Source organism: Fukomys damarensis, unplaced genomic scaffold, assembly GCF_012274545.1.
Source record: "Fukomys damarensis isolate Sample0158 unplaced genomic scaffold, DMR_v1.0_HiC HiC_scaffold_15, whole genome shotgun sequence".
In the NCBI taxonomy this organism is placed as follows: domain Eukaryota; kingdom Metazoa; phylum Chordata; class Mammalia; order Rodentia; family Bathyergidae; genus Fukomys; species Fukomys damarensis.
The window spans coordinates 1,035,842-1,055,291 of record NW_022900927.1 but is presented as its reverse complement, the minus strand read 5'-3'; the positions used below and the strand labels follow the sequence as shown (position 1 = coordinate 1,055,291).

Genomic DNA, 19,450 nt, shown 5'->3' with positions numbered 1-19,450 from the left:
TCTGAAAAGAAAAAATTTCTGTAGGACTAAGTTAGGTAAAACTTTCACTATTTCATTTGTAACATATACCCCTAAATGTCCTTCTGTTCTAATTCTGAATACTTGGGGAAATCTCTGTGTTATTTACTCTAAATTTACTTGGCAAAGTCCATTAATCAGAACAGTCTATATAACAAGATCCACAATACAATTAGACTATTACATTTACTTTAGGGGAAAAAAAATCTTCAAAATATTTTAATTTTAATTTCCACAATGAAATTATTAAAAATGATTATATCTTCACCTCAGTAATGCTTTAGTAGGAAAAACTTAAAAATTATTAACTTCATGCACACCAAGAGAATCATATAAATTAATACAAAAATTAGAAGTAGGATTTAAAAAGACTCCAATTAGGCATAACAGCAATATTCAAATAAAACAGGATTTTATAACTATAATTAGTTTATATGATTTATTGAGAATATCCTAATAATAAGTACTTTAGTACTTAACCTTTAGTACTCAATGCAGAGTTTATTAAAAGTCACATTACAATCTCCAAACATATTTAAATAATATGTTTTATACTTTGATATTCTGGAATCACACAAAAGTGAAAAAAAATCCGAATACTTCTAAACCTTAAAATAAAATCACACAGACAGATCACATTTACAGATCACCATTTACCAGCCCAATAAGTACCATCAAAAGAAACAGAAGAGTCAGAGTGGATGCAGGGAAAATGCTGCTGATGCTATCTGGAAAAGAAAGGCAAAATGGCAGCTGGGGCTGGTAGTGATCACAGAGAGGGGGAGGGAAAGAAGCCCCATGTTTGACTGAACTTAGGACCTACAGAAATTACAGACAGATAGCACATGGAAGAGATAACTTAAGGAGGGATAAGAGGATTCCAGAACTTCAGAAAATCTTAGTGCCCTCCAAAGGGAAGCACCCGGAAGGGCAGAAACGCTTGAGATGCTATTTCAGATCAAATATCAACTCTACCTATGTGAGCACAAACTGTGAGATGATCTAAAAATCCACATTAGCAGCAGTGATATTTCTTGGGCACTGCAATCTAGAGATGTGGAGCCAAGAGTGAGCTGGGCACAACAGTCAGGGGCTCCGGTTATGGTAGCTCTATTGTTCTATCACACTTATGCTCCAGGAAGACCATCAACCCTCCATCTCAGAGAAATTTAGTGCCTGACCTCCATTCAAGAGACTTCAGGACAGATGCGAAAACTGTCCCTTAGTACTCTAAAACCGAATCTCTCCTCCCTATGCCACCTTGACTGAATATAACAATGATCTCTTCCCTTTGGAAGATCCAGACATAGCCCTTCATCCAAACAAATCCTGGGTCTGATTCTCCAGCCAAAATAATGAAGCTCTCATCATAGCAAAGAATTCCAGAACCACAAAGAGAGGTGAACACTTAAGACTTTGCAAATGCTAGTAGCAAGATCTGACATTGTGGAAGAGTCTATCATCAAGGACCTCTCAGAAATCTCTTATATTATAAGATAATATAAGGTTGGGCTGGGGATTTAGCTCAGTGGTTCAGTGGACTGCCTTGCAAGCGCAAGGACCCCAGTTCAATCCCCGGTACCAAAAAAAAAAGATAATATAAGGTCATCACATATGTCCACAAGACTCCCACTTTGTTATGAGTAGCTGTAAGTAGTTGATTATTGAGGTATACAGCATTCTAGTATAACCCACAATATTAAACTTGCTACTTTTGTTGGACATATGGATTGTGGGGCTATTACAAACAGTATTATAATGAACATTATCTTATATACAACACATGCACGCATACACAAAACTTCTTAATTATAGATCCTTTCAAGTTACTATGCTACTGATACTTTACCCATGATCAGGTGAAGACTTTAGTTTCAATATACTGTACTAACACATTCAGCATGATATATAGCCTTAAATATGAAATGTGACATTATTAAAAGTTAGAAAACACATTTTGTTCTATGCTCATACATTTGTCAATTCTAAGTAACCTTCCTATTAAGCCACAGAAACAACTATACATTATCACTCTACTTAAAACAGCTATGCTGAACATACAGACAACAATATGCACTACAGGGCTATGTATAACAGCAAGAAATTGGGGAGAAAATATTTGCTGACATAATTAGCAATATATCCACAAAAAATGACTATGATGCAAACACTAGAATGAAGTGGAAAGATCTAGAAGTAATTCTGTAGAAAACTATTAATATTATTTTGGGGGTAAATTGAAGGATATTAGCATCGACACATAGTACATCGTCACCTGTGAACATACAAGAGGATGCCATACATTCTTAAATGCCTGGAGGATTTCTGAATGATTACAAAAGAAACTGTTAAATGAGTTATATCAAGAAAATGTGATGAACTAGATTAAAAGGTAATTTTTATTGTATGAGTTGTATTATTTTTCCTACATGCCCTTGTATTATATGTATGAATGTATGTCTGCCTGCTAAAAAGAAAGAAAAGCAAAGAAAGCTAATGCAGAAGACAACTAATAGAAATGTCTCTGTTGGCATGAGAATGTGAGCTGGACGTCGTAGTGCTCCTGTAATTCCAGCACTCAGGAGGCTAAGGCAGGAGGATTTCAAGTTTGAGGTCACCCTCCCCTATGTAGCAAGTTCAAGGCCAGCCTTCACCACATGAAAAGACACTGTTTCATGAAAGAAAGAGAGAGAGAGAGAGAGAGAGAGAGAGAGAGAGGAAGAAAGAGACAGACAAAGACTGATTCTATGCAATGATTCCTATTGCTTCTGAGTCAAATCTAGCCTAAAGTTTTTGTTGCTGTGGTTGTTACTTTACTAATTTGGAATTTGATGAACATTTAGAGTACTATCTTCATGTTTTTAAAAAATCACTTCCAAAATTTCATTTTTAGTAATAGGAATATCTCTACAACACCATTTTCAAACTGTTTTGTCTAAAATATATCTAAAATGTTCTTTAAAAGCAAAGCACAGACACATGTGAGGCCCAGGGTTCAATACCCAGCAGTGTATAAAAAAGAGTGGAAGAAAGAAAAAGCAAAAAATAGTAAAGGCAGTAACCAATTATAACAATATTATCTCATAGTACCAAGTTTCTCCTAAGTATTACACTTCTTCACATTATTATTTCTGTTCTTTGTACAAGTAGATAGCTACATTTTTTAATGCACTGTAATTTATTATATTAGTGCTGTGTCAGTTTGACATGCAGTTAAAATCAGGCACTATGATTCACCTAGTGGAAGTACTCATATTACAGACACTGACCAGGAAAAATAAAATAAACTCAACTGAAAATCTGGAAAAATACTTAGTTATCATCTAGTCTGAATTTACACATTAGTTAACTGAATTTCAGAAAAGTTACACAGCTGAAGGCCAAGACAGAACATCTCTCTCCATAGTCTGGGGTAATTCACTTTAAACCACACTATAAATCCAGCTTCCAAAGTCACAACAAATATTGCTTATATATTCGCTATTATCTACATTAATGAAGACATGAACTCCATAAATTACTGATAACCCACATAAAAACTAATATTGACATGTATAGTAATAATTTGCAGCTTTTTAGAAGATACTATCTTAGGTATCCCTTAAAGAAACTAGCTTCTGAATAAAAGAAGATTAATAACCAAGGAGGAAAGAAGAAAATACAGGAAGAAGCAAAAGGAAGCTAGATGGTGGTTGTCCATTAAAATAATTTGTGTAATGAAAATATGAAAGATTATACTATAATGGAGATGCAGTTTATATTCTGATAAAATGTCTAATATGGATATAACGTGGAAGGGCTGGAAAGTTTTTAAACATCATCCTTAGTGCCCATTAAATACAGGTACATGATTATAACAAGAGTTATTTTCAAATAATATAGGTCAGACCAATGGATTTGGATAAGTTTTATTATTATCATGTGCAAACTACGGATTAATCTGAATAAACATATCTGTAGACTCAGGTTTTAGGCTCTCATAGATATGTGACACAGGTTCTACTGGAAAAACAGGGCTAGCAAGGAGAGTAATGGAATATTAATAAAATGACCAATTTGTTGTCCTAGGTTTTCCTAGCCAGGAGAATGAAGAATGGAAAAACTGAACCATGAAATCAAAAAGGCATCTGTCTTCCAGGATTCTCCCTGCCAATGTCTTAAGAAAAATGTTTGAACTTTCCTGTTGGCTTTGTATGCAAATAGCTCAAAATGCAAAGTGAACCACATCTAAGTTATTTGGTACAACATCTGCTGGTTCGATTCCCATTATTTCTTCTAAAGGCTCTGCTTGTGACAGAAAATTTAGTTTGCCCTCTTTCTAAGCTGTTTTGAAGGAGCTAATTTGGATTAAAGCATCTATCTGAACCACTTGTTTTTCCCTTTGATGGTCAATGCATTCTAATGTGGTCTGTGCAGTTCTTCAAGGAACTTAAAAACATTATTGGGAAGGACAATATTCAAGGTTTTGCCACCCACCATGTCTTCTAGACAATTTATATTTATGTAGTTAAAAGGAAAATGTGAACACTCACTGACTCTGAAATAGCACCACCCACACTGTACACAATGACAACATAACAACACTCACCTCGTATTTCGTATACAACTTCTATCAAAGATTAGAAAGTTATTGATGAAAGTGGTTTCCAGGATTAATAATACATTTCATGAAATATCTTGTCCTTTAAAATGATAGTTTTCATATATCACTAAAAAGGAATAAAGTCCACAGCACAAGGCTGTGTTATCTTGTCAGATACACAGTACACTTGTAAATATATGCTAAGTGAATAAGTAGATGATGAATGAACAAATAAACTAAATCCAAAAACTTAACTTTTAGAAAACAACACTAAGATTCCACCTCACCCCACAAAGAATGGCTGCTATCAAGAAATCACACAATAACAAATGTTGGCGGGGTTGTGGGGAGAAAGGAACCCTCCTCCATTGTTGGTGGGAGTGCAGACTAGTGCAACCACTATGGAAATCAATATGGAGATACCTCAAAGAGCTTGGACTGGAGGTTCCATTTGACCCAGCCATCCCTCTGTTGGGTATCTTTCCAAGAGAACTGAAAGAATCATATCACAGAGAAGTATGTGCACCCATGTTTATAGCGGCACAGTTTGTAATAGCTAAATCTTGGAAACAACCTATTTGCCCATCCGTTGGAAACTGGATAAAGAAGTTGTGGTTTTTCTATAAAATGGAATATTACTCAGCCATAAAGAGCGAGAGAATAGATTCATTCATAGGAAAATGGATACATATTGAAGATATACTCCTAAGTGAAATAAATAAGTCCCACATGTGTAAATACCGAATAGTTTCCCTGGTGTGAATATTCTGCAACAATGCATAAGATTCTAATAAGATTACTGACATTTAGAAATGGGAGGAAAGGAGCTAAAGATGTAGGGAAGGTGTGATACGTAGGGGAAGAACAAAAAGGGAAAAGAAAAAAATGTGAGAGAATGAAAAGATGAAAATAAAGTGTTTGTAGATGGGGAGGGGAGGAGGGGGTGAAGGGAGGGCAGAGGTAAGGGGAAAAAAATGAGAATCAAGACTTGCCATGTAAAGGTACATGATCCCAACAATGAATGTAACTGTACTGTATCCCTAAATGTACCAATAAACTCAATAAAAAAAAAAAAAAAAAAAGTACACGAATTTTTAAACTTTGGGTATGTTACAATTAGAAAACACAATTATAAACACATGCCAAAATAAGACTAACATTTATTAAATTTTTATTTATTAAAATTTGTAAGATCAGGTGAATATAGATCTTCCAAAAGAATGGAGTAGAGAATCTGTACTGGGAGGTAAAAAGTGGCAATGGCAAGATATTAGAATACTTTATAGGTAAATTCTGTATTCCAACATCTATCTGTCTATCTATCTACATATACACACTTACTCATCAGCATATATAGAGATAGATAGATAATGGAAAACAGCCACTAGTTTTGAAAAGCCTCCATTTTGAAAAGCTTCCTGAAGAGTAGCACCTTATTAATTTTACAAACATTTATGAAGGATAATTGTTTGAGAACAGTTTCAAAATGCAAGATATTTCTTAGTCAAAACCTGAAAATTATTTTCTAACTATTGCAGTAGTATGAGTAATCAACTCAAAATTGTTCTTATAATATGCCACACAAAATCTTAAATGATTTCCCTTTAGAAAAGTAAATAATAATGGAGGTAAGAGAACTAGACAGTGCTATAATTGCTACTACACCTGTAATATAGTACACTATTATATTAATCACCAAAAAAACAGTTACTGATCATCGATTATTAACAGGGCAAAGTGTAACAAACATTAGGCACTTAGGATTCAAAATGTTCAAAAGTCAGTTTTTACCTTCCAAAGCTCAGGCTAATTCAGACACTTTATAAAGGTAAGTACATAAGTCATGCTGATAAAATGATGTTAAAAATACCAAATAAACACCTGTGTTCATAGAAAAATTATTTAAAATAGCCAAAGATGGAACCAGTCCAAATGTCCAGGTTGAGATGGATAGACAAAAAGAGGTCTATTCATACAATGGAATGTTACTTCAATTTTTCTAAAAAAAGAAAATTCTGACATGTCACAGAAGGAATGAACCTGGAATATAGTATTACATGAAACAAGCAAACGGCAGAAAAACAAATACAGCATGATTCTTTTTAAAGGAAGTACCTATAATCAAAAGTAGAATGACAGTTGCCAGGAACTGGAGTAAGAAGAAATGGGAAGTGTGTGTGTGTGTGTGTGTGTGTGTGTGTGTGTGTGCTTGCGCGCGCGCCTGCAGTTTGTCTTGTTTTGTTTTTGCAGTACTGGAGATTTAACCCAAGGAATTCAGATTGAACCATATCCTCTACCCTGTGTTATTAGTTTACTCTGAAATAATGTCACTTTATTTAGCTATGTTACTTTTCTGGGCTGAAACTTGTAGTCTTCCTGCTTCAGCCTCAGAGTGCTGGCATCACAGGTGTCTGCCAGGGCCACCACACGAGCTGCAAAATGAGTATAGAGCAGTGATGGTGAAGATTTTGGTGCTTTCGAAGAGCTGGCTGTGGCACACATGTCATAGGTTCGCCACCACCAGTAATTTTGGTTTTACAAGGAGCAATATTGACTATATCCTTAAAAATTGTTAGGATGCTAAATTTTGTTACATGTGTCTTACCACAATTTTTAAAGTGTAAATTAGGAAAGATAAGCACCAAGTCAGTGGTGCATAAATAAAATAATAACACCACCTCAGAGGAAGCAGCTGATCATACAGAAGTAATTCAGAAACTTCTACTTCTCTTCTTGAAAGAAAAATGACTGATAAGCAGATGGGAGGGGAAAAAGGTATTACAAGTAGAAATAATGACATGTATGCAGAAACAGACATTGTCAGGGAACACTGTGGATCACAGTTTAGCTCATGGGTTCCCAACACAAAGGCCATCTGGAGAATAAGGCTACAAAACAGGGAGGAAATGCTAGAATGAGGGCAATTCTCCCTAGGTAGATTTCATTCAAATAAAGTCATAATCTCTAAATATTTATAGAGAGTAAAGGTAACAGAAAGAGACTGCTGCATTTATATTCTTTCATCTCTTGCATTCTGTAATACCTACGATAATCAAAGTATAACGACAATTACCAGGGGTAGACATCATTAAACCTACAAACAACAGTGTGTATCAAGACCGCCAAGTACAGTTCGCTTACTCAGACTTCACCTCACAAATCTCACCATCCGTGAGGCACACAAGCTAGCACTTCTGTAGAAGTCACCTTGCATAAATGAGGCTTACACACAGTCAGATGCACATCTTTTTTTTTTTTTTTTCTTTTTGGTTTTTTGAGACAGGGTCTCACTATGTAGTTTAGACTGACCTGGAATTCACTACTTAGCCCAGGCTGGTCTTGAACTCACAGCAATCCTCCTGCCTCAGCCTCCGAGTGCTGGGATTACAGGAGTGCACCACCACACCCAGCCTTGACCCACTAACAAAACTGCAGGCTACAGACAGAGCTTTGAAGAGAGACCGATTAGCCTCATTGCAATTTATGACCCTTTAAGCACACTATAGTTTACTCAAAAATGTTTTTATCAAAATTGTGGCTATTCAGGGTGCTATGTGCTTCATTTATCTGTATGTTAAGTTATGTGTCCACGTCTACAAAGTTCTCCACTATTCCTTGGGTAAACAGTTTTTATGCCCTCTGCCCCATTCCGATTTTTCACTCATTCCAATTACTCTTATATCCATCCTCTTGGAGTCATCTAGAAGCTGCTAGATCCGTTTTTTGCATTCCCTTATTATTTCTAAAGTAGCTCTCATTACTTCATCAACCTACACCCTGGGCCGTAAAGTCTGACACTCTTACTGATCTGTTACTAATTCATTCATTGGGTGTTTTCCCTTAATTATTCATTCTACAAATTTTTATTGAGGGCCAACTATTAGCTAGACATTCTGCTTGGCATTTAAGACATACAAAGAATAGAAAGAGACATAAGAATGCCTGACCCCACAAAAACTTACAAGTTAAACATAAAAATCATGTAACAGGTACACATATATAGACATGATGGGGGAGGGCAAGTGTTTCTGGGAAGAACTCCCAGAAAAAGAAATACTAAAGCAAGAAATAATACATTAATAAAAGAGAAGTTAGTTTGGCAAGAGAATGGGAGAGAGTGGCACTGAGAGGAAGAAAGGATATATACTCTTTCAGGCTATGCTCCCCAGTGACCCATCTTTCCCCATCAGGTTTCACCTTCCAACATCACACTCAACTATGGCCAACACACACCCATGATCCAGTGTAAGAAGCCCCACCTATGAGTCACAGGGCTTTGGGAAAAGTCTAGATAAAAACCATTATGGCATTGCAAATTTGCCTGTGCTTGGTTCTGCCCTTACAGTCAGGATTAGACTATGTTAGGCATATCTCTGTCTCCATAGTGCCTAAGCAACTGATAAGTATTTGTATGACAAATAACTCTAACAATCTAGGCCTAAGCACTACTGAAGAAAGATATTTTTGTCTTCTACTCTTGACTTTACAAACATTTCACAGAAGACTCACTTCACAGTCTAGAAAATTCAAATTATTCTTTAGACACAAATGATATTACTATTGAACATTAAGCCTTCTAAGAACTATCTCTCAGGGTGGAAGTTTGTTTTGTACTCAGTTTCTTTAATGATGCTATTTGTGTGTGCCTTGTGCATGCTAAGCACAAATTCTACCACTAAGCTATACTCTCAGCTCCTAATGACATTAATTTTCAGTACTTTGGGATGATTTTACTATTTAAAATATTCTCAATTTAAATACTAATAGGTGATAAATTATTTTTAGAATGTAAAAAGCTCTTTAATTAATGAACAGGACAACCTAAAAAAGTTATACAGTACCTCCTCATCTTTCTAAAACTAATATAAATTAGAAAATATATGCTGTAATTTAATTTCATATAATGCTCCTACAATTGTTTTTAGATTCAGGCCTCAACCTGCCATCACAGAATTTAATGTATAATTTGTAACTAAAATATAGATTTAAGAGTCAATCCAGATTATTCATTTTACAGATCAGAGAAGATGAAATGAAAAAGTGAAAAGAGAGTTTTGAAACAGGGAAAAATGGTATATGGTAAAAAGAGGGAAAAAATGTTAGTTATCATATACTAGTACCTGTAGGAAAGGCAGCCCAAGGAATAGCAGGGGATGTCGTTTGGGTCTCACCATTTCCACCATCAAAAGTCTCTGCAGCCTAGAAACAAAAGCAAGATTATTTTAAAAGATCTAAAAAGTAAAAATTCTACTTAAATGACCAAGCATCCCAGCTGTATATGTGTATCTTTTGCAATATACCACATAGTGTCAGAATCTCTCTAAAAGCCCAACTGCTTCCCAGTTTTTAAAGCTATTACCGACACCCCACCTCTCGTCACCACCCACAGTACCCTTTCCCTGTGATCTTCAGGTAAGAAGTTTCCTTCTTTATTCAAATAATCTTGTCAAAGAAATTATTTCATATGTCCTTACTCATTTTCTTACTTGTGAACTTTATATCTAATTATTGTAATTTAACTCACCACCACACTTAATTTTTTTAATAAAATACAGACTAAATCTGTTAAGTTAGCATAACACTTAGAGACTGATCTGTGAAATAGGATTCATCTATATTCTTAGATAATATACTATCTGAATTTATTAGTATTAAATACTTAAGAGAATTCCTAAAACTGAGCAAGTTTTCCTGTTTTGGGACTATTACTTGACAGTTGAGTTTGTGGGAAACAGTGTAGAGATTTCTCTTAGGTGATCAGGTCACAGAAAAATTATTACTGAAAATTAGAGCTATAATGCCAGTTTCAGTTCTATATTGATTTTTCAGCCAAGGAAAAGTCAAATGTGGCAATCATCCACAGGAGCTAAGTAACATAGTCTCTACTGCCTACAATCTATGCAAAATGAGCTTATTTTATATAGCTAAATATAGAGACCTTCTATAATTCCAAGGAAGGATATGAACAGGAAAAACAACAATTAAACTGTAATGGCACTCAACACTGCACATACATGACACTGGAAGTAGTAGAAGCACTGAACATATTAAAGTGCACTTGTCACTCTAAGGAATGCCACTCACGCTGTTTTTCTTACAGATACATAATACATCAAATGTAGTTTAAATAAAGATTATTCTAGATTGTAACCTTCAAATAAATAACAGCTTCAAACAATAAACTGAGATGATAATCTGAAACATATTTTCAAAATGGAAAGAATTTTAACATTTTAAATGACAAATTCAATTCAGCTGCCGAATAAACCCAAAAATATGAAATAAAATGAAAAAAATTCAAATATACTAAAGAAAAAAGTTTTAGATGAAACTCAAAAAACAGGTACGTCTATATTCTAAAGACTCCCATATTTATCAGATATAAAAGAAAAAACAGAAAATGAGTCTAGCCTTTAAAAATCTAACGCCATTCATTCACGAAATTCAGAACACAGAATATAACATATAATAACATCACATTTCTTCTATAAATGTCATAATTATATTTGGTGATTTTTATAATTACAATAAAAAGTAGGTGAAAGTCTTAGTTAAAGATGAAAAAGATATTGCATAGTTCACTTGACTGCCATCCTAGGACTCAAGGGCAGGCATCCTGACTCTTAACTCAGAGATTTTCTTGCAAGGCCACACTGGTTCCATAAAAATAATTGGGTTACAAAATATTCCAGTAAAATGAACACATACTGCAAAGGATTAAAGGAAAGACACTGCTTCTTCAGTTACCAATTTCCACTTACAAACATCCAACTGAAACCTGAGAGAATAATCAATCTCACAACACGAAACTACACAGTGTTATGAATCAGTAAAGATTCCTACACTAAATCAACTTCACTGCAGGTGTAAACACGCACACATGTGGGAGGGTCTTTAACATTCCCCCCGCATCTCACAAGCATTTCCTAACAGACATTTCACAGCAAAATAATGATCTGCTGACAATTTTTAAAACCTCTTCAATGGTAACATTTAATTACCTCAATTTAAACCATTCCTATGGGCAAGACTTCTTCAATAATGAATCAGTTTTCACTGAGAAAGGATTATTTTTAATTTTAATTTTCCATGATTTTGTTTTTTATTCCAGTGTTTTGTTTTTTATTCAAAGCGATTAAGATCTTGAGTGTCAGTGAAAAATAATATATTTTTAAAACAGCTGAGTCCATTATAATTCCACAAAGTAAATTAATGTAAATAATGCATACCTCAAAACCACCAAAATCATCATCATCCATTCTTCAAGTGGCACCTGAAAAACATCAAAAGACACTGAAACAAGCCCACACACAGTCGCGCATGTCAAAATATTTCTCCAACTTAGATGTATGTACATTTTGATTTGTAAACTAAATCTATTTCATTTGGACTCAAAAACTTGATCTATGCATTTTTAACACAAGAAAGTCATAACAGACTTTTACTTTTTGGCAAAATTAATGATTTCTGTAACTTTTTCAGCACATGTATTTTACCATTTTATAAAGACACCAGGAGTGGAAAAATATTCTTTTACATTTTAATTTGCTTTTCCCAAATTGGCACTAGGGCTCAATTCAATAATGCTTCCTGCTTTTTGCATCTACTCCTCAGTTGTCTGGCAACATCAGCACAAACCCCAGCTAAGAACAGGGCTGTGGTGAGTTTTTGGAAATCTGTCTCCCACCACAAAGGTTCTTCCTTCAGTTTCATGGCCGGGGCTGATTTAGATTTTCAAAATTGATCAGCATTTTTGAGTTGTGGCCACAACTTTTGGAGCATTTTGATATGTGTATTTTTAGCTGAAACTGTTTTGCACTTTTGGAAAAATGTGGAGCAAGTTACTAGGCTGATCAAGATAAATCAAGTCATGTATTCATGGGAGACTAGGGATGAGAAAAACACAAGCTAATATCCACAATTCCTCACTCCTTTTCCCAAAGTGTGCAAGAGAAAGAAGCAGTAAACAACATGCTTTATTTGGCCCTAAATGTATGTCACAGAAATGAAAAGATAAAACCATTGGTATCTGGGCTCCAGAAATAAAGCACCAGTTTCATCTAATCACAAAAGAACTAAAATATCTAAAATGGTAAAATATATAATAGGGGTATACATTAAAATGAAAAATAAATTCCTATATAATTTCTCAATCTATGATTTAGAACCTGTAATTGTGAATCAGTAGCTGCAAGTGATAGTCTATTCTGGTCAAAAGTAACTGGTTTCCTTTTCTATCTTTAAAAGTGAACATATCCAAAAAAATTATAGTTTCTTTCACTCAGTAATAAAAGATGAACTTGGTCATAGAAAAACAATGCTGTCCCAATTCTGAAAAGAAAAAAAAAAAAGCTTCAGAAATTAAGCCATATGTCAAGCAATGACCTAAACGCATTTTCCAAGATCATTTGTTTTAAATCATCATCTATATCTACATTTGCCTTCTCCTTGAAAATAATGCTACACCTCTAAAAGGAACACAAGAAAAACAAAAGTCAAAAAGTTAGCAGTAAAAAGCACTACTTTCAACGATTCTTTTTAACAGGTCAAGCAAATTTATTTTCATAGTAACTCAGGAGATAATGATACTAAAGGAAATATATGAAGGCAGATAGGTTATTTAAAAGGACAATGAATTAACCAGAATAAGATAACAGTATGGTCTCCATTGCCAACTTTAACAATTCAAAGAAAAAAATTAAAACATTTCTTGAAACAAATTAAAGCTAAACAAATCATCCAGATACATACAGTACTTACAAAATATAAACCAGACTTTCAGAAACTTTTAATGTTGGCTGATTTGAAATGGAATTTACAATGATTTTGTGTTTCAAGAGAACAGAATCTGTGTGTGACTACAATTTTCATGAAGGAATTATGAAAGAAGAATGACAGCGACACTGAAAATTAACCAAGTCAGACTATAAACACCAAGTTGGTCTTTTCCCCATGTATCCCCAAAATCTAAAGAGACAATTTAAAAATATTTTTAGCATCTATAAATGCCATAGTCAAATAATATGGTTTCAAAAGAACTGAATTTTAAGGATAATGCTCCTATGTGTTTTCACAAGTTACATACCAATAAGTTAGCTGAAAGGCACCAGAAATTTCGAAGAAAAAAAAAAATACCCATGCTTAGCAATCACTTCAGACTGTCTGCCTGTGGTAACAAATCAGTATTACTAGTTTCCTAAGCACTGGCTGAGCTCTGTGAAAGAAAGTATTAGTGGCCACTGATGTTTCCTATGTCCCAGAAACTTCTACATACTAAAATACAAATGGTAGATTTATTCTCCTCTATTTTCAAAGAAATATTAATATACCTCATTAGAAAACAAATGTGTCCTGAGTTTCAGTATAGTATTACAGAAATAAATATTATTTTAGAGCAATAATCTTTCTCCAATTTTAAATCCTGCAACTGATTGTTTTAACATTTTAAAAAGTAAAAGGAAAGAAAATTAACAGCACTGCTTTGTAAAATCCATTTTTCAAGATACAAAAAGTAACAATAGTTTATAAAAGGAGATATTACAAGTATGGACTTCTTTATGAACTTAGCTACTAAAATAAGTATTAAATCTTATCTACAGTACATGACTTTAAAACTTTTTTCCATATTTCTGAAACTTAACATTATAGCTAATTAAACTACAAACACCAAAATAATGGACCAAAATCAAATGTCCCTGTGCCAGAACCATAAGCTTGGCTATACAATGGACAAATCATGTAATGCATCTTAACAAATTCTGTATACATTTCTCATGTCTGGTAGAAGAGATGCATACTCTGTTACAATTAGGGAATTACACTGAAAGTTTTCATAATATCTAGATTTTAAAATTCTCAATTTAATTTAATCTATTGCCTTATTAATTCCCTACTTTGCTATTTTCAGTATTTAATGTATTTCTGATATTCTAAAAGTATTTTACAAGGAAAACATTCTAGAAAGCAAAACACAAACAAGAATGATCAAACTTTTATTGAGCAACTCTATAAATTAAATATCATTCAAGGTTCTCAAGACATTAAGAATTTGGTGTGAAGGATAAGGAAACCATGTAAATTCAAATAATATGAAATATAGAAAGGCTTACTAGATTTTTTAAAATGTCAAAATGAAAGAAGATTGCCATCAGGTGACAAATCCAGCAGAAGCTTTATGAAATGCTGCACGTAAGAGACGTCTGAGATAACATAGAAATAGGCCTGACAGAAAACTTCAAGTGAATTAAGAAAGTGCATTTTATTCCAGTCTTCACCAAGAAGTCTTTCTCTAAGACAACTTGTGTGCTTCTGCACAAAAACAGGTTAAAGAGCATATGAAATAAGAAAACTATAAGAAATGTGAAAGCAAGTAAAAGAAGACGAACCACCAGTGGAAAATAGGTTCAATTACTTTATAACACAGAATACAAAAAGGCTCAACAGCGGGCAGCCCTGAAGTGGGAAGGATGAGTGAGGCTCAAAATAGGAGTCACAGGTCTATCCCCCGGACTCCTTAGCAGTCTATACAACTGGGCAACTGGCAGTTTATCACTCAGCACAACAAGCAGATGCACTAAGACAAGGTTCTTTGAAATGGTGACACCTGTAATCCCAAATCCTCTCAGCACTCCACAACCAATATGCCAGCAGCCAGGTTTAAGTCTCTGATCAGAAAGGCAGCTGACACTGTATTTCTCAGATAAATCCATTTAATTAATGAAGCAGGCCCTCAGCAGAGGTTAAGCAATGCACCCAGGAACACTGCTCTGACAAACTCCACCAAAATGCATCAATTTATTCTTAGCACCCAACTTCAATAAGGGGCAAAATAAATTCTAACAGAATGGACTATGGGGTCACATTGCCTGAATTCAATTCCAGATCTAACTCATTGTTTTATACTGGACACTCCAAACATTTTATAGCTCAATTTCCTCATCTGTCAAACAGGGGTAACAAAAATTTTCTCCTGAAGTCATTACGAAGAGTAAACAAGGTAAAATAGAGAAATACTTAAAGCAGTATCTGATGACTTAGTGTTCTATAAATGTTTGCTACTTTTATTATTAATGCCAAACTCTTAACATAATAGGCTACCAAGGACAACCAAAGATACAAAGAAAGATTTGAAAACAAAGACTAAACAAAGCAAAACAAGACATGTAAGAAATAGAAACAAATAAAGAGTGAAAATTCACCAAAAAAAAAAAAAAAAAATGAATCTCTTCGACCAGTTAAAAGAAGGCAGTGCATCAAGGAAGTAAGAACAAAACGTTTGAACTTTTAAGAGAGGATATGGGTAAAGATGGTAAGGAAAACAAATTAAAGTCTTGGAAATAAAAATAATGACAGCAAAAAAAATGAAAAAATGCAGAATGGAAAATAAAGTTAATGAAAAATCCCTTAAGAAGAAACATTTAAAAGAAAAAATTGAAAATCAGAGTAAAATATTTAAAAATTTTAAGATTTGGTCCAGGATATGCAATATCTAATGATTAGGAGTTCTGAAAAACAGAACACAGAAAACCAACGTAAAAAATTCATTAATGAAATAACTCAACAAAATCGTCTAAAAGTATTATATATTGTGTCGCGAGCCCGCGACGCAGAGCACTGTCCAGCAGTGTCTCAAACCTGAAAGAGCAGCGGGGTGGAGATGGGGCAGAGAGAAAGGAAGGACGCCAAGACAAGAGTCTGATGAAGGCGACGTTTATTGCCCGCAAGCATCGGCCTTTTAAAGGAAAAAAAAAAAAAACCCACAAACTATTATGGGCTAGGATTACCATAGTAACCTCAATACCTGCTCCTATAGATAACATCAGATCTTTAACATAACAAAATGGAGTTACTAAAGTTAACAACACTTGCAACTAATAAGCATGATTCCCACAATAGGTGGAGGAACTTAACAAAATGGAGTTACTAAAGTTAACAACACTTGTAACCAATAATCATGTTTCCCACAATATTGAGATTTAATAAATCCTTCAAGTAAAAAAAAAAATCCACACCAAAATACAATCAAGACAAAGCCCACAAGCTTCCTGACAGATACATCAGGTTTCATACAAAGGAATAAGAATATAACTGCATCAGAATTCACAAAAGTATCCCTGGTATGTGACAAACAACGCAGGGAAACCTGTAAAATTCAGAGAAAAAAAATAACTTAAAGCAAAGAATCCATAATCAATCAAACCAACAAATAAGCTGAGGGAAGAAAAATGTCATATCTACACTTGAAAAGTCCAGAAATTTTATTTTATTTCAAAAACACACTTTCTTAAAAAGTGGTAGTATAAACCAATGGATTTAAAAAAGAAAGACAAAAAGGGATTAGTAATAAGAGATCCAACTAAAGTGAACATGAATTTTTCCCAGATGAGGGTAAACTGAACTCTCATGGTATCTGCCTGGCAGAAACAGAACAACCACTCTCAACAGGGGCAAATCAGAAAGTTCCTGGGAGACAGATTCAGGCAAATGAAATTAGTAGATTATTTCACGTTTATCACCATGAGGATAACTTTAAACAACGGAAAGTGAGAAGTTTAGAACTATAAATGTTTGCTACTTTTATTATTAGTGCCAAACTCTTAACAGGCTACCAAGGACAACCAAAATACAAAGAAAGATTTGAAAACAAAGCAAAACAAAAGATGCAAGAAATAGAAATGAACAAAGAATGAAAATTCACCACAAAAAAAAAAGAGATTAGAGAAGTAATCACATAAAACTTACTGGACATGAAAAGTAAATGCACACATTTCTCAACTGTTAATGTTATTTCTATAGTCACAATAATGTAAACAAGGAGTAACTAACTGCAACAAAATTATATTATCACCATAATGAGAATGTGAGAGAAAGATGAGGGATGAGTATGGGATAGAGTGATAAAGACATCTTAAAAGCCCCACCTTTCCTATTAGAAGCTGATGAGTTTGAAACTGGAAAACCAGAAAATACCAATAAAAAGTATATTACTTAGAAGGGTCAGGGATTTAGATCAGTGGTTCTGCCACCTGCCTTGCAAACACAAGGACTGAGTTTGATCCCTGGTACCAAAAAAAAAAAAAAAAAGTACATTACTTAGAAATACACTGGTAAATGCAAAAAGCATGAGCTACACTTGTTAAGCATCTAGCCTAGAAAGAAATAGGAGGTGAAAAGAACGGAGGGCATAGGAGACACTATATTTCCTAGAAATCCTTATACAACTTTACAATACAGACATAGAAAACAAAAATGGTAGAGCCAACCCATCCATTATCTCCAACAAAATACTCTTGAAAACAATCAAGAAAAAGTTTTCTTTATGAAACTATAAATGTTTAAATGATATTTAACCAATTAGTACATCAGAATTTAAATAAAGCTACTCTCCCATTATTTTCCCATAAAGCAAGTATTTTTTAAAAATATAAAACTGAAAAAAAATATATATATATAAAAAACTGTTATCTTTTGACACCAAACCTGCTCAAAAGCAAACCAAACAAAAAATAAAAACTCAAACAGAAAAATAATCCTTAGGTAACTTAAAAAAAAAATCAAGAAGTCATCTAGGACTGACATCACTACAATATGCCCTACTAGTTAACAACACTGTCACACAGTTTTTAACTTAATCCTTATCCCATCTGGAAAACTACTTGCTAACCAACATCCTCATAATTACAGCAAAACTTTTCCATCTGATCCTTTTCAATGACATATTTCCTAGAAGTTTTTTGATGTTTTCTGACTCTCCATGGCAAATGTAAATTAGAAAGAGGATACAGAATGATGAAAACACACACGTATTGAAGATAAATAAAAGACCAATAAGACTGAGATATTTAGAAGAATCTAATCATGTAAGATCAAAATGTTAGATGTATCCATTCAAGGAAATTGCCCAGGTTTCACAAGAAATTTTGAGGTAGTGTAGGAATCATTTTTTAAATGTTGCTTACTTCCTAGCACCTTGAACTGAGTAACTTCTAGAACATAGTAAGGGCTCAAAGAGTATTTTGGAATAAAAGACTTAATGGAAGCAAATGAATTGATCATAGTTCCCTTATTTGCCCAATAAAAACACACTGGAGATGGGGCAGGAGAAGATCAAGTTGTAATCACTAGAAGAATTATATTCACATTAGGGCAGGAGACTGAGGACTCTCTCTTAAAAAGAAATTGCACTGCTATATTCTACTCCCTTCAAGTATCCAATCATAACTGGGACAAATGATTAATTTTGAAAACTTTCTATGCAACTGAATTAAACAGCAAAATATTATCACAAGTCAAAAAAATGACAGGTTTAAAATCATTACTTGAAAAACAGTCTATCCATAAATAATTAGATATGAAAACACTCCCATCAATAATAATTCTAATAAGTAAAATTTTTCCTTCAAAGAATTTTCTTTACTAATCTTTCAATCTTTAAATGTCCCAAGAAATAAAACAAAAAAGACAAAGCATTTAACCTCCAAACCCTCATCTACCGTGGTAAATTAACTAACACGGAATTTGGAATGCCCAGCTGAATTAAATCAGTAAGGTTCTGGGACTGGAAAACCCACCTGAGAATTGTTGACAATGGCATAAAAGGAGAATTGGAGGGGAAATTTGTATGCTGTTGATTGTCCTGGAGAAGCTTGCCACAGCTGATGCTAACTTGGTTGTTCTCATTCTCAGAGAAGCTCAGATCTTTGAATCACCAGGGATGGCCACTGTTCTCAGGAGAACTCTGGTCTTCGCTTGAATGTCATTTCCTGGCTCCAGTGCAGATCCCTCAGCCTGGTAGCACAGATCCTTCACCCCACCAGTGCAGACTTTCTAGCTTCCACCACTAGCCTTTGG

The 19,450-nt window shown here is 34.1% G+C and overlaps 1 protein-coding gene across 3 annotated transcripts in view; it reads right to left on the bottom strand.

Annotated features, from left to right (window-relative positions):
* The window catches only part of Ccdc91 (coiled-coil domain containing 91), a 261,256-nt gene extending 249,359 nt beyond the window's left edge, over positions 1–11,897 (bottom strand). For all 3 annotated transcript variants that reach the window (XM_019208148.2, XM_019208150.2, XM_019208149.2), the window contains exons 1-2: positions 11,830–11,897; positions 9,721–9,799 (exon numbers count right to left, since the gene is read on the bottom strand). In XM_019208148.2, the coding sequence (XP_019063693.1) occupies positions 9,721–9,799; positions 11,830–11,859 (109 nt within the window). In that variant the 5' untranslated portion in view covers positions 11,860–11,897. The remainder of the gene's footprint in view (positions 1–9,720; positions 9,800–11,829) is intronic.
* Between the last annotated feature and the right edge of the window lie 7,553 nt (positions 11,898–19,450).